The 17,280-nt window shown below is 42.6% G+C and overlaps 1 protein-coding gene across 1 annotated transcript in view; it reads right to left on the bottom strand.

The window, feature by feature from the left end:
• Window positions 1–17,280, bottom strand: part of LOC126248208 (uncharacterized) — a 341,739-nt gene that overhangs the window by 72,077 nt on the left and 252,382 nt on the right. Inside the window, exon 15 of the mRNA XM_049949021.1 lies at window positions 9,593–9,896. Within this exon, the coding sequence (XP_049804978.1) occupies window positions 9,593–9,896 (304 nt within the window). The remainder of the gene's footprint in view (window positions 1–9,592; window positions 9,897–17,280) is intronic.

Below are 17,280 nucleotides of genomic sequence, written 5' to 3'. Positions count from 1 at the left end.
TCATCGGATCAGGGAAGGACGGGGAAGGAAGTCGGCCGTGCCCTTTGAAACGAACCATCCCAGCATTTGCCTGGAGCGATTTAGGGAAATCACGGAAAACCTAAATCAGGATGGCTGGACGCGGGATTGAACCGTCGTCCTCCCGAATGCGAGTCCGGTGTCTAACCACTGCGCCACCTCGCTCGGTATGGGAAAAGGAGACTAACCAATCCTAAAAAATGATAAAAACAGAGTAAAAGGGCAGAAAAGAGAATCTCGGTCAGGGAGGGGAGTCGGGAATCTCCAAACACGGCTTACAATGGGAGATACCCCAACACTCACCGCCCCGCCCCAACACCAGAGAGATGAAAAACCTTAAAACTGAGAATAAAAAGCACTTTCCCAGAGGAAACTGAGGACCAGGTCGACCATCCGGGAATCGTCAGCCAACATCAAAGGTAAAGTGCGGGGGAGCCTGTACTTAGCACACTGAGCCAAAAGAAGGGGGCATTCAACCAAAATGTGGGCTACTGACTGAAAGGCTCCACAACCACAAAGTAGGGGTGGTTCATCACACAAAAGAAAACCATGGGTCAGCCTGGTGTGGCCAATGCAGAGACGACACAGTGTGGTCGAGTCCTTTTGGGAAAGGCAAAAGGAAGAACGCCACGGGCCTGGTGTCACCTTTATCGCACGAAGTTTATTAGACAGGGAAGTAGCCTCCCAAGAGTTGACCCATGATTGTGCGAAGTGGGATTTGATGTGAAGTCATAAATCCGCTATAGGAGGGGTGACAAAACAGGGGAGGGGGGGGGGGGTAAGTGACTGCTCCCCCAGCCAAATGATCAGCGAGCTCATTACCCGGGATACCCACATGGCCAGGGACCCAAAGGAAGTCAACAGAACAAGCAGCATGGTGAATATCAGCGAGATGGTCACGGATGACAGAGACCAAGTGATGGCGTGAAAAACACTGGCGGTCAATAGCCACAAGACCAGTCATTGAGTCCGTACATAACAAAACGCGGTTGTGTCGGACTGTTTAATAAAGGTAAGGGCCTGGGAAATTGCCATCAATTCCGCAGTAAACACCCCACATGTAGGTGGCAGCAGATGATTTTCCGTTCCAACAGGACATGAAGGCATATCCCACATGATCAGCAGATTTACAGCCATCAGTGTAAAAAACACAGCATCCCGAAACTCCCATAAAATTGAGTGGAGATCCATTCGAATTCAAGGCCGAGGAACTAACCAAGGGGGGGTGGAGGGGAGGGAGCGAGGAAGACAGGACAAAGAAGGAAGCTGAAAATCACGGCAAAGAGACGCAAGGGGGAGCCCAACCGGTAAACCCGCCCGAGGGCGGGAATCAGGTGGGCCACGTCCATAGTCTTGGAACAGAAAAGGGGGTGGGGGGGGGGGGGGGAGGTGGGATCCCAGCTTCAACCAGGAGCCTATCAACAGGGCTAGTAGGGGAGGCACCGGAGGCCAAACAGATACCACAATGGTGGACTGGATCCAGCTCCAGCACGTGCAGTGTGGAAGGAGCAGCCAAACCATAAACTTGACAACCATAGTCCAAGCGAGACAGAACTAGAGCACGATAAAGACGGAGAAGGAGGGAGCAGTCCGCACCCCAAGAGGAGTGGGCAAGGAAGCGAAGGACATTGAGTTTACAGAAACATCCTACCTTCAGAAGCCTGATATGGGGCAGCCAAGTGAGCTTGTTCTCGAAAAGAAGACCTAGGAAATGAAACTGTGGGACCACAGGCAATCGTTGTGCATCGAGATAAGAGTTCTGGATCAGGGTGGATTGTAGTACGGCGACAGAAGTGGACCACCCGCGATTTTAAAGGAGAGAATTGAAACCCGTGTGAGAGGGTCCATGCAGAGGCACACCGTATAGCTCCCTGGAGCTGCTGCTCTGCAGAGGCCATTGAAGAGGAACTAACCCAAATGCAGAAATCATCCACATACAGGGCAGGGGCGATCAAAGGACCAACAAAGGCCACAAGTCCATCGATAGCAATGAGGAAAAGAAGGACACTCAAGGCAGAATCCTGTGGGATGCCCGTCTCCTGGGTCCGTGGAGAACTAAAAACAGTACCAACCCGAACCCTGAATGACCGATGGAACAGGAACTGGCGGATTAAAATCGGGACTGGGCCCCGAAGACCCCACTGATGAAGTGTAAGTAAGATGTGATGGCGCCAGGCCGTGTCACAGGCCTTGCGTAGGTCAAAAAATACTGCAACCAAATGGCGGCGCTGGGAAAAAGCCTGCCGAACGGCGGATTCAAAGCGAAGTAAATGATCGATCAGAGACTGTCCCTCTCGGAAGCCACACTGGTAAGGGGACAATAGATCCCGAGATTCGAGGACCCAATTGAGCCGATGGGCTACCATCCGTTCAAGTAACTTACAAACAACATTGGTCAAACTAATTGGCCGATAGCAGTCAACAGATAGGGGGTTCTTACCAGGCTTAAGGACAGGAACCACGATGCTATCCCTCCACTGAGAAGGGAAGTCACCCTGGAGCCAGATACGGTTAAACACCCGAAGAAGATGTTGCCCTTGTGGAGCACTGAGATGTTGAAGCAGTCGGTTATGAATGGAGTCTGGGCCAGGGGCCTTATCATGAGAAGAAGGAAGTGCGGAAAGAAATTCCCATTCAGTAAAAGATTCGTTGTAAGATTCTGACTCACAAAGGCTAAAACATAAGGTGGAAGCTTTGGCCCGCTGTTTCCGGTGAAGGAAAGCAGCCGGATAGGAGGCTGATGCTGATGCCATTGCAAAATGAGTCGCAAGATGTTCCGCAAGAATCAATGCATCCGTACAAAGGCCATCTGGGAGGAGAAGGCCTGGGAGGCTGGACTGCCGATGGCAACCTTGGAGAGAGCGAAGAGTAGCCCATATCCGTGACAGAGGGACAGTAGAACCGAGGGAAGAAACAAATCGTTCCCAACATATCCATTTGCTCTGTTTGATTAAATAACGGGCTTTTGCGCGAAGGCGTTTAAGGGTAATAAGGCTGGCTACAGATGGGTGTCTCTTAAGATGTTGCAAAGCTCGAAGGTGATCACGGATGGCAATGGCAATGGCCGTACTCGACCACGGGACTTGCCGGCGACGAAAGGGTCCAGATGAGCGCGGTACAGCAAGGCTAGCAGCACAAACAATCGCGTCAGACACGTCACGTAGGACGTCATCAATACAACCCGACAAAGAGGGAGAAAACGCGACCTGTGCAGTGTAGAGAGGCCAATCGGCGCGTTGGAAAGACCAACGAGGTAACCTGTCCATCGGGGAGCGGGAAGGGGGAGAGAGAATTAACGGGTAATGGTCACTATCACAAAGGTCATCGTGTGGAGACCAGTGTAATGAAGGGAGGAGAGAGGGAGAAGAAAGAGAAAGATCAATGGCAGAAAAGGTACCACGACCGGCACTGAAATGAGTAGGGGAGCCATCATTAAGAAGGCACAAGTCGTGGTCTGTAATAAACTGATCTAAGAGAAGACCTCGTCTAGATGGAAATGCACTGCCCCACAAGGGATGATGAGCATTAAAATCCCCAAGAAGGAGGAAGGGAGGAGGAAGTTGCTGAAGAAGGGCAGTTGAGGCAGCAGGTGTAAGAGTCCTGTCAGGAGGGAGATAAAGATTGCAAAACCATGACCTCAGAGTCCAGGTGGACCCTAACAGCAACCGCTTCCAATGTAGTTTGAAGAGGAATCCACGTGCTAGCAATGTCTGTAAGGACCAACGTACAAATGCTGACAGAAGCCCGCAGGGGTCCGACCCGATTTCGACAGAAAACACGGAACCCACAGAGGTTCGGTGAGTGATCATCAGTAAAATGAGATTCCTGTAGAACCACACAAGCTGCAGAGTAAGACAAAATAAGGTATTTCAATTCTGGGAGGTGACAGTAGTATCCATTAAAATTACATTGGGTAACCACAGAACAATGACTTAAAAGGGGGCTGAACAGGCTAAAGCCAGTCATACCACCTGGTCACCACCGTCACCGACAAGGAGGGGGTGACATCCATGAACGACAGGTGAGAATCTGGTTGTAAAGCTGGGGATGGGACCTCTGGTGACACCAGTCTCTTTGTCCCGGGACTTATGTTTCTTCTTCTTTACAGGTTGAGATCGAGGAGGGCTGTATGGCATAAAGGAGCCAGCTGCAGCAAAATCGGGAACATAAAGAGATCGGGTGACCTGGGGGCCAACAGACCGCGGTTCTCTTGGTCATCGCGTGGCAGCAGACCTTTGGCCTGGAAGGTGCCGGGAAGGGGCATCCCGGGAGGGGCGCCCTTGACCGGCAGACGCCGAAGGAGTGGGACGCTTCTCTGGCTGGGGAGGGGGAGCAGCGCCCAGAGGAGAAGGTATGGGAGCCGCAGGGGAGGGGGGGAGGAGAGGGGGTCCGGGACTGGGGTAAGGAAGGGGGAGGAAGGGGTGAAGATGTAACTAAAGCATAACTAGATGTCATGAACACAGGGTGAAGACATGTATACTTCTTACGAGCCTCTGTGTAGGTTAAACGATCAAGGGGCTTATACTCCTGTATCTTCCTTTCCTTCTTATATACTGGGCAATCTGGTGAATGCGGAGAATGATTGCCATGACAATTAACACACACAGGAGGGGGAACACAGGGACTCCCCTCATGGAGTGGACATCCACAGTCACCACAGAGAGGGGCCTGCGAACAGTGGGAAGACGTGTCCAAAACGCAAGCACTTAAAACACCTCATAGGAGGTGGGATGTACAGCTTCACATCATATCGATAAACCATAATCTTTAGTTTCTCAGGGAGGGTATCCCCTTCAAATGCCCGGATAAAGGCACCAGTATCAATGCGATTGTCCTTAGGACCCTTCTGAACACGCCGAACAAAGTGAACGCCCTGCCGTCCAAGATTGGCCCGAAGTTCCTCATCAGTTTGAAGGATGAGGTCCCTGTGAAAAATCACACCTTTAACCACATTTAGAGACTGGTGGGGGGTAATGGACACAGGAATTGTGCCAAGATGGGTACAGGCACGAAGGGCCGCAGACTGGGCAGCTGAAGCAGTTTTTATCAGCAACGAACCCGACCGCATCTTGCTCAGGGAGTCCACTTCGCCAAACTTGTCTTCAATGTGTTCCACAAAGAATAAAGGTTTGGTATTGGTTACAGTATCCCCATCAGTCGTGTTGCAAACCTGATAGCGGGGGAAAGGCTTTGCCCCTAGCCGACGGGCCTGACCCTCTTCCCAGGGGGTAGCCATGGAAGGGAAGGGAAGGCTGAAGGGGCAGGAGAAGCAGCACTAGAAGAATCAGTTCCATGCAGAGAGACGGCCGCAGAAGAACGGCTAGTGGTCTGGACCCGTATGCATTTCATTTGCATAGTGTCCGCCCTGATACCACCCACTCTGATCAGGGGATCTCCTCACGGGCGCCACCCAGCCACAGCAAGGGCCGTCTGGCACGGCGGCCATTGCTGGGAGTTCCGATGCTCCAGGATGAAGAGCAACCACTCCAAGGCTTGCATGAGGTGGTCACAGCTCAGGTATCAGAAGTGTGATCCCTGTGTGTTCAGGGGGCTCAACCAAAAGGGTACATAGCGACCCCATCACACGGGCTGGCAACCGAGCTGGCTATGCACCCTAGCATCAGACAACGACGTGAAAGAGAAGTTGAAATGAGCTAGGAGGGCACATGTCGGAGACACTAGGTAAGGTGCTCTTCCCCAAATGGCTCACACTACGGAAGAGAAATTTAGTAATGGAGGTCAAATCCCAGACGGGGACCAGGGAGTGCCAATAGGAGGTTATTACGCAACAAAGCCAAATTGCAAAACCAACATAACCAGAAGGATAGTGGGGGCCAACATAAGCAAGGACATCAAGAGAGGGAGAGGAGAGGGTGAGGGGGAAGGAGCAAGGAGAGGAAAGGAGGGGAAGGGGAAGGAAATGCAGCCCTGGAAAGAAGGAAGGCTGCAATAGCTCGGGGCCCCGTGCTCGCCACGCACGTATCCACAAAAGAGTTGAGGACCCCCCCTGGGGGGTTGGCAGGTGTGGCCCACGCACAGCGCTGTGGCAGCATCAGTAGCACTCCCTGGTTACAGGGGTGCAGCCTAGTGAGTGTCATCATCTATGTCTGTCTGTACCTTCTGGCGGGCCGTCCAAACTGTCAGACCGGGATACCAGACACCACTACACATAAAATCATTCAGTCTACATTAGCCAAAACTTTTCAACAATGAGACCTAACTGGACAACCTATGTGTGTTTCAGACACAGTTGTGTATTTACATGGAAACGAAAATTGATTGTGGAATTTGAAACCCAGCAACTAGAAACAGCACTTCCAGAACTGGCACTAGAGTGTTTACATGACCAACCACAAGAGGAAATTGGGAATTGGCTTACAGAATCCAGTTTTGGAAGCCACATGTCAAACAAGTGAATGTAGTTTTCGGCAGTGGTTGTCTTGAATTGTGGTTGTGTCAAACACTGACAGAGGCTGTACTACATCGTTTATGACACTGCCAATCTTTGCAAGCAACTGCGCGATTATTGTTACCACATGCTTTTTACTATGCTAAGGAGCTTGTCGGTTTTGTCTGTAGTGTTGTCAAGTATGAGTTGGGTGGCTATGGATGCCCACAAAGGGTAAAAATGAATATTTTGTCAATTTTGTAACTATCAAACTAGGTTGGAAATGAAAAGAATGTCGAGAAAAATCATTAATCAGAGAAGCACTCTGTTAACTGATGGGAAAATGCTGCTGATACCCAACATATGGATGCGCATTTCACCAAAAATGAAAGTTAATTTTGCCAATAATAGATGTTACTCTTCAGGTTCCTAGTTATGTCCTCAAATTAGATCAACACTACTTTGTAACTACCATCTGCAATATACACTGAAGTTCCAAAGAAACTGATATAGGCATGCGTATTCAAATACAAATATACGTACACAAGCAGAACACGGTGCTGCGGTCAGCAACACCTACATAAGACACTAAGTGTCTGGTGCAGTTGTTAGATTGGTTACTGCTGCTACAATGGCAGGTTATCAAGATTTAAGTGAGTTTGAACATAGTGTTATAGTTGGTGCATGAGCAATGGGACACAGTATCTCCGAGGTAGTGATGAAGTAGGGATTTTCCCGTATGACCATTTCACGAGTGTACCACGAAAATCAGGAATCCGGTAAAACATCAAATCTCTGACATCATTGCGGCTGGAAAAAGATCCTGCAAGAACAGGATGAATGACAACTGAAGAGAATCGTTCAACATGACAGAAGTGCAGCCTTTCCGCAAATTGCTGCAGATTTAGATGATGGGCCATCAACAAGTGTTAGTGTGCAAAAAATTCAATGAAACATCATTGATATGGGCTTATGGAGCCGAAGGCCCACTAGTGTACCCCTGATGACTGCACGACACAAAGCTTTACACCGCCCGGGCCTATCAACACTGACATGGACTGCTGATGACTGGAAACGCGTTGCGTGGTTGGACTAGTCTCATTTCAAATTGTATCAATCCGATGGACGTGTATGGGTTTGGAGACACGCTCATGAATCCATGGACCCTTCATTTAACCAGGGAACTGTTCAAGCTGGAGGAGGCTCTGTAATGGTGTCAGGCATGTGCAGTTGGAATGATATGGGACCCCGATATGTCTAGATATGACTCCGACAGGTAACAGGTACATAAGCATCCTGTCTGATCACCTGCATCCATTCATGTCCATTGTGCATTCTGACAGACTTTGGCAATTCCAGCAGGACAATGCGACACCCCACATGTCCAGAATTTCTACAGAGACGCTCCAGGAACACTCTTCTGGGTTTAAACACTTCCGCTGCCCACCAAACTCCCCAGACATGAACATTATTGAGCGTACCTGGGATGCCATGCAACGTGCTGTTGAGAAGATATCTCCACTCCCTTGTAATCTTATGGATTTATTGACAGCCCTGTAGGGTTCATGGTGTCAATTCCCTCCACCACTACTTCATACATTAGCGGAGTCCATGGCATATTGTGTTGCGGAGCTTGTGCATTCTCGCGGGGGCCCTAGACGATATTAGGCAAGTGTACTAATTTCTTTGGTTCTTCAGTGTACTTCTCAGGCTCATTAATATCTTGAAGCAGATTTCCTCAATTCATAGCTCTTATTCACAAGACATACCTTTTGTAAAATTTGCCAAATGCCTAACCGTAATACCACTTACATTACCACTAGTTACTCCCAAATTTTACATAATGTACATGAGGTCCTACTCATACATCAAAAAAGTTCAAAGGAGAGCAGCTCATTTTCATTATCGTGAAATAGAGGAGCAATTGTCATGGATATGATAAGGCAGTGTGGGAAATCACTAAGGCAAAGGTGTTTTACGCTGTGACGAGATCTTTTCATGAAATTTCAGTTATTAACTTTCTCCCCTGAACAGCAATATATTTTCTTACTTTCACCAACACAGAGAGAAATGACCATCACAATAAAATATGAGGAATCAAGAGCTCACATGGAAAGATTTAGGCATTAATTACAGCTGCAGGAGACACTAATAAATGGTGAAAACTGTCAGCTTTCAAGTTTTAAAAAATGCAAATCACTTTCTGTGGCAGCTTAATGAACCTTTGTGAGTAGGGTGAGCTGTTTTACACCCACCTGCCTATATTCCAATACAATTAACATGTGACTATTATTCATGTTCATAAGAGCATCATTTTAATATATTCATTTGCTCTGCCCAAACTTGCATTTTTACACAACAAACAGTTTACCAACCTCTACTTACATCCTTTTGCTACCTACTAGTATCAGTTAGTACAGTCACTTACGAGCATTATCATCACTGCTCACTGCGTAGATCACAGCAATATTTGAAAAGAAATGATAAATGGTGCAGTACTGTTTACACCTGTGCCTATATATATTGTATTTACAATAAATTATTAAATGGACTGTCCTTGCTCTATATATGTTAACTGTCAAAGTGTTACATTTTGATGTAACTAGACAGATATTTCTGGAAGCTGCTAGGACAGTTGCTCTCGACAGTTTTAAAGCTTCTTTGCATTTCATCGGTGGCTTGACAGAAGTATATAACATTTCATCCAGGCATATCACTACGGTCATGGAGCGCAAAGAGACTGGGAAAGACCATATTATAACAAAGAGAGCAGAAACATTTGTGGTGCATGTAAACATGTTCATTAAAGAAAAAATTTTGTTTGTTATAAAGTGTTACATTTATCAACTAACTGCAAAAGTGGTGAAGAAATTGTGAAAAATGTTTCCAAAACATGAGACAAATGACTAAGATGATTTTAATACAATCAAGACAGATATTTAATGCTTAAATCATAATTACGAGCTGGCAATTGGATTTCTTGGCACAGTCATAAATCATACCAGCATTCTATGACAAATAGCTGGAATTACAGAAACAAAAGAGACGACACAAACAGTCAGTCAAAATTTTAAAAACAATGTTAGAATTATAAGAACAAGGGGAAATTCAAACATGTAGGACAATAACAGGTACAATTTTTTCAGTAAAATAAGCTAAAATTTATATTTAAAAAATATGACTCACAGTTCCTTCTTGCTGTGTTAAGTTTTCCTGCTCACAGGTTTCATCTGTATGCTGAGGTGAACTTGCACTTGCAAATGCAAGTAATAAATCAGCTGCTGATGATAGGCCACCTGCCTGTGTAGAATCAGTTACATTGCTTTCAGGAGCTCCAGCACATTGTTCTACTTCATTAGATTCTGGGTTTTCAGCCGTTTCATCAACTGACGATGCATTTGAACTAACGGAGTTCAATCTTGTATGGTGCTTTTGTCGTAAAGATGCTTGCTGCTGGGAGCTGCTACTTCTACGCCGACGACCCTTTCGCCTACGAACAAGTGCAGAATGCCTGAAAATAATGGTGGCATGCAATGTCACCCATCAGTTAACACTATTTTACAATAAAGGAGCTCATTTTACAAATCATGAAATTTAATTCTAAAATAGTCTGGAATACATTATAATTTCTTTGTAATCTCTTAAATATGAAAATGATCTGGGCCTGAGTCATAAACACGGTCAAGTCATACTCCAAAACTGTGTCAACACTTCTTAAAACTGCAACAACGTGAATCATGAATCTACCTGTTACGTCCCCCTCCCCCACAGCCATGTTCTCCATTGAATCACTTAAAGATGTCAAGTATTTTGAGAGCTTATTTTAAGATCATGACATTTCAAAATTGTATCCAATATAACTCAAAAGAAAAAAAGGAAATTAACATGCTGTGCTCTCAGACAAAAAATGAATACTTATTTTTAGTGTCTGCAACACCAGTCATAGCTGATGAAATGAAGGCACGAGACTACAAGAAAGACAAAACATGCAGACAAATAAGGAGTACTGCACAGGACAATTCACTGTAGACAATGTAGCAACTACAAACAATGTAACACTTAAAATAAGACCTATCCCATGAGGGATACCATCCTGCTAAGGAAAACAGTCAGAAAGTGTTCTGGAATGGAACAAAAAGTCGTATTTGCATATAAGCATCACAAGAGAATGGTGAGGTGCCCATAGAAACCCCCACTCATATAAATGAATAGTTACGTATCTCCAAGCAGTATCATGGATCTTAAATAATTTCTATTTAGTTGAACCTCATTGTCCTTTAAACTCACAATAAAAACAATTTTTAAGCCTTTGAAAATTATTGCAGACAACATGTGTTGTAACAATGTGAAGAAGAATGCAATGTTGAAAGCTGAGGTAAAATGTTTGTTTTTCACTCAGTATTCTCCATTAGTGTAGTAATTTTTATACAGGTACATCTAGCAATGCTATGTTAACTACATGGTATGGTGCAATCCTTGCCTGGTTTCAGTATGGGGTTATAATGTCTTCCCTTTATGACTCATTGTATAGGTTCCTACTCCAAATTTGACTAAAAACATCAATGATTGTTTCTTTGGATAGGAGACAGATGCAGAATACTAAATTCAATAGCAACAAATCAAAAAGCAGTATCATCAGTCAATAGTGCTGTATGCCTCTTCTAGATGAGAGCCAATACAGCTCTTCATTCGTGAAATTTCAATTAATCGCCTTCTATCCAAAACCCCATTATTGGTATGAAAACAAACAACTGGGTGCGCTAATCACATAATGCGTTGAAAGCAGTGTGCCACTGCCCATCATTTTGGTTAGTAGCTATGTTTACTTTTCCTTGAAATCCTATTCATCAAATTCTCTCTCACTAGGAAACATGTAATTACTAACAGTGTCTGGAAACCAATGCTGTCAACTTTTCTTGCTGTTTTGAATATCTATCTGATTTCAAATGTTTTGAGGTCCTGAGCAGAAGTATTTTTTCTCTGCAGTGCCACACACTTACCATTTGTTGACAGACACTGCTCACTCTACTGATGGTCATGCTTTATTCTACCCTCCCTCAGTACTCTTGCAAAGGTGTAACAATGACATCATGCCAGTAACAACTTATCCAACTGTGAATACTCGCAAGGACAGAATGGCAGTTCGAATGACTAAAACAAACTGGAAACACATTTAAAATATAATGTTGTATCTATTTGAATAGCTATCCATTTCATTCATCTGTAAAGCTACATCTATGGCCACTAGCACCATCTGAAGGTCCACGTACTAGCTCCAAAGTGCTACAACTATACAGACAGTACGATCGTGACCGTTGCAGTGTGCGATTGAAAAGAGCATGTACTGACGTACAACATGAATAAGCTGAAGCCAATTAATCCTGTGAACAGTGAACTTGCTGTGTGAAAATGAGGATGTGATTGGAGTGGAAGATGAGCCATTTGCACACATGTTATATGGCAACGGAACACAAAAATACTATGGAGATTTAACAGAAATGTATTTGACACACAGGGTAGGAATAGTGATTGTGGGCCTGATGGCGGAGAAGGAACTGCGCATGTTTATGACAGTTATAACAGTTCTGGAATGTCATCACCAGCAAATGAAGGAACCGCAAGTCAAAGTGAATACACACCTTCACTCACAAATATATCACAACCCTGCGTGCTACAGTGTATTGATGACCAAACACTGGACAGTATTTATGAGGATTATTTTAATTGTTGTTACCATTCTTCCAGAAAACCTATGAACCATTATAGCTGCATGTGTTTGAAATCCAACTGCAATATAATTTTAGATCATGTGATATGCAAAAGGCAAGACCCAGGCCACTCAAGGGGAACAAAACATCAAAATTAAAGGCTGTATGAGAATCTGCCAGAGCACAGTATGACGAAGCCAGAGACTATGGGTCAGAAGTCCACGTTTCATTCAGGCATATCATTACGGTTAGAGTGCACAAAGAGACTGAAGAAGCCCATATTATTACAAAGTGAGAACAAAAATTTGTGGCAGATGTAAATGTGTTCATTAAAGACAAAAACATTTTTAACGTACATTTATGGAATAGTAACCATAGCCAATTTTTTTTTAGCTTTTTTTTTTTTTTTTTTTTTTTTTTTTCCAATACTATCACACAGAGGTGAAAAATCAATAGATGGCAGGATACGATCTGTTCACAGTGGCACACACAGTTACACAATATATGTGGCTGTGTTGATGGATAGAAGACTGGCGAACAAGCTTCACATTCACATGCAGGAAATGAGGGATGTTTTGCTACAGGTTGCAAAGGAACTAGCAGCAATGTGTCCAAAAAAAACATCCATACTGAAACAAGTGTAAGTAGAAAAATGACCAAAGAGCAGAAGAAAAGCTTTTTTCAATTTGGTCCTTTGTGAATGCATTGGTGAAAATGGTCTATTACTTTGTGATTCATGATTGGCACACAAAGACTACAGTCTGATAGAAGAACATGTTCTCAATAAAATATTACATTACAGATACTGCCACCAAAGACAACCAAATACTGCCGACCCATGGATGTATGTTTTTCAGACAGTACATACTGCAGACATCTTGTTGATTTCATACACTTGCAAACTGACAAACCACAGGTCACATTACGTGAATGATATTTTATAATCTGCCTTCATTCTGTTATCTACATCTAACTTCCAACCTACAGTATAACCACACTTTTATGTTCCTAGAATTAACGTTTTCCCGCCGTTTATGACATTTTTTATCACTCCTGTCAAATTTCCTATGTCCACAACGTTAATTCATACCCGATTTTATGTCAAAATATTTATAATTTTCTCGCGATTTACACTTTATGAAAAAATGTTCACGGAAAAAACTAATGTAAAATGATGCTGGCATGATGTTGGCCATCAAGTAGTGTTTACAAACATTATGTGGTTAAGTTTCTTGACACCAGGGTGCTCTACTTAGCAGATTTAAACCGTTAAATGTGTAAAGTTGGAAAAATTCGTGCTGTATCTCCTACCACTGCCAAACTCTACTCTGCAAGGTGGCTGATAGGAGTAACTAGGTTCATACAAATAAAGGTATCTTGACCAGTCACAACCATATCCAAACTGTCTCTACAGTGCATGTGCAGTTTAGTGATTGTCGTAATCATCGTCGCACCTCTGTCGAACAATATTTAGTGTGTTTCGTCTTTTGACCACTTGTAGCGCTATTCGACACCTTGATTCAGTTTGCATTGCTCAAATGTTTTTGGTTCGAACACAATGTGAATTACATATATTCTCATGCTGAGCAAAACGTGTTTCAAGGATTTCTTCTCGTTGTTAAGTGGAATATTTACATATGTGTTTTTTGTGATGTTACAAAAAATACAATGTGAGTGATAGTTTTTGTGTGTGTGTGTGTGTGTGTGTGTGTGTGTGTGTGTGTGGTTTTCTACATAACTGAGGAAGCACAGTACCGGATAACCTCAGAGATGACTGCAGTCCAAGAGACTCGGACCAATACATATGCAAACACCACACGAAGTACTTATGTAAATATTTGCACTTGACATCAAGAAAAAATTCTTGAAACACGCTGTGCAAAGCATGAAAAAATATGTAACTGATGCAGTGTTTCATTATTAAATAATGAATGACAGCTGCAGGCATTCCAAAAACATAGATAATGATGTATGAAACTGAGTCCAACATTTCTGCTTCCCAATTATCAGTTCCCATTATATCAGTGGTTTTCATTAGATAATAAACCATTATCAGATAATAAACAAGTCCCTGACATGAGTATTTTGATGCCTATTATGTGCATATACATAAAGCGCAAAAATGCAAGGGGGTATCCTATACATAACTTTTACAGCTCAAAACATTACTTCCTGCATTTTACACCAAATTTTTTTGAAGTCCCTTGAAATGTGTAAAAGCGGGGTTTCACTGTATGTTGACATATGCCTTGCAAAGGTCTGGATATGATGATGTTGATGCTCCTGTTGCATCATTTGATAATGTAGGCACTGTGGCTTTTGATATTGGACTATAGCAGAGCGGATACACTGAAGAAAATGTAGCATGTCCACATGGCACCTTTGTCAACTGTGCACACTGTCCCATTTCATTGTGTTTTAGTCACTACACTGAAACTCCACTTTTGCACACTGATAACAAATAATGGAAGAACATTCCACAACACAGCATCTACTAGTTTGGAAAATAGAGACAGGTACGTACTGCATCTGTTAACATATTATATTGTTTACAGCAAATTTCATGTAGCTTTCAGCCACATAATACCTAATTTATGTCTTTTGTGTATCTGCTGGTCTTAACTGTCTGTTAAATGGTATTCTTTCATCAGCGACTTGTGCTTCTCTAGACATTAGACTTGTTATCCTTCAAACATTGATTATACACAAATGTGGAGTTCTACATATAAATAACCCTGATGGGTGGTGGAACAAGCACAGCTTCATATTGTAAACACATTTGTACTTGATTTTAGATGTTCAAGAAGGGATACTTCCCTTGCCAGTATGAAACATAGGCAGAAGACAGGAAAGTCTGTCTTGCTGAGGAACCACCCTGCAATTCTATTATGCTATTTATGTATGGTGGGATAAAACAGAGAAGCAGTTGCTAAATCTTTAACTAAAACAATTGTGCAGCATGAGTAATGACTGAAGATACTATAAAAAAAGGTGATTTCAAAGACAATTACACAAGAACTTGCATGAACCATTCCTAAGGTATTTAATGAAGTCTCTGTTCTTCGGGAACAGAGGCGGATAGAAACTTTAGTAACAGTTGTCATCCATTTAGTTGTTATGCATGAACCATTCCTAAGGTATTTAATGAAGTCTCTGTTCTTCATGAAAAGAGGCAGATAGAAACTTTAGTAACAGTTATCATCCATTTAGTTGTTATATTATTCATTTAAAAGTTACTTCAGTCTTGTGACAAATAATTTGTATGTAGTTCAACCAGTTGTAATATTTTTCCTAGTAAAGAGTGGAGGACTAGAGTGATTTGGAGAGTTTTATTAATAATAAATAATTTGTGCGAAAATTTGCCCACAAGTAACACCAGCTGGGAAATATTAGTCAGACCACTGAGCATATTGTTGGAGAGCAACAAGTATATCACAACAGATAATATTTACACTGCAATGATTTAAGTGATATTTGAGGAAGTAAATATGTTATTGAAAAAACTGCCATGTTTGTTGGAAGTCATCCTTGCACTTGGGCCTGACCTCCTGAGAACTAAGAGCACAATTAGGCAAACCGTGTAGGGGTGATAAAGGTTTAGAATTTTTCTGTTGGATGTATGCGCACATGTAAGCGTAGACTGAGCAAGAGTTTCAAAACTTCAATGTGAGTTCTTGAATAAGTTATGCTTCATTGTAGAACAGGAAACATGTACTAGAAAGTTTTTTTCCTCTCTCTGTATTGGAGGCAGCTGAGGAAGGCAGTAGAGACATGGGCATTTTCAAACACTGCCAACGATTTCACCAACAGCCATAATGTCTGATAAAATTCACATTTTTTTCCCTGTACCTTCATTTTTCTTTAAAGACAAGGAAAGCAAACAGGCAAGTCTCTGCAAAATAGTTGTTTGTAGGAGAGCAGATTGATTATATCTGAGATGGGAAGCAAATTAACTAATGTTAATTCCAATTTGATACTCCCATAAACTGACACATTTATGGTTGGTGTTTGGTGTATGCATTTAATTTTACTATGAGCATTCTGAAGATCCACACAAGAAAGATAGCCATGTTACGGAGCTCCAAACCTTAATGAACAATTCACCCTCATGTATAGTATTTGTTTAACAATCCTTACTTTTGTATCTTATCAAGTTTGTGTTACCTAAGCACACTTATCACACACAGCATTGTCATTTCAATGAAGTATTACACTTTCCTTTCTTTGTGTAATTTAGTAGAATGCACTGTTTAGTGCATCTTCTATCAGTCTACTATATATTCTTTTATCTATACGCAAATTGAAGTCACCTGCCATGGTTCTGTCTGTATATTTTGGCTAATCTCTGGAACTACTGCAAGGATTTTAATATGGTTTTCACTAATAGATAGGCTGGTTTACGAGGAAGATTTATGTATACTTATTTTTATAAATATTTTGTGCAAATTGGATGAACTATGGTCAATTAGTCTCCTGTCACCATGAGATTGATGCCGTTGTCATGTAGCAGTAAATGGCACAACTCTTCGGAACCACAGCTCTGTGAAGAGCAATGCAGGGACTGCCAAACTGAGTGCACATGAATGTTTTGCTTCCCTTGATGTACTGGCAACAGGTGGAATCTGTTTGGTGTAGTTCAGTCAATATCAACATGACTTAATGTAATCAGATTTTTTTGTGAACATTTTTAAGTTATACAAGGGGTTGGTAAATAAATCTCCATTGGCAAGAAAGGGATAGAGATCTTTTATGATAATAAAAAGCATTTTGATATGTTAGATAAATTTTGTGCACAGCAATGTATAACCTAAAGTGAACCGACCTGAAAGAAGCAGCATTGCTTATAAACAGTGGTCAATTTGTGAGCTTCTCATAGAAGGAAACAGACACGAGCATATTTTTCTTCACACCTTAAAAACGGAGGACGGAATTGGATTCAGAAATTCCTTGCTGATGACTATAGATTTTGAAAGACATTTACAGATACTTGGGGGATGTATTTAAAAAAAGGTGACAATTTCAGGCTACCTATTTCTTCCTCAGTCAGATTACCAACCACATTTCACATTCATCATCCACTGAACAATCTTCAAACAATGCTCATTGAGTTACTTCACTTCAGAGTATACTAAGCAATAATTTGAGAACTGCACAGTGAAAAAACAT

This window comes from Schistocerca nitens, chromosome 3 (assembly GCF_023898315.1).
Source record: "Schistocerca nitens isolate TAMUIC-IGC-003100 chromosome 3, iqSchNite1.1, whole genome shotgun sequence".
Classification (NCBI taxonomy): domain Eukaryota; kingdom Metazoa; phylum Arthropoda; class Insecta; order Orthoptera; family Acrididae; genus Schistocerca; species Schistocerca nitens.
This window is presented reverse-complemented; position numbering and strand designations above follow the sequence as displayed.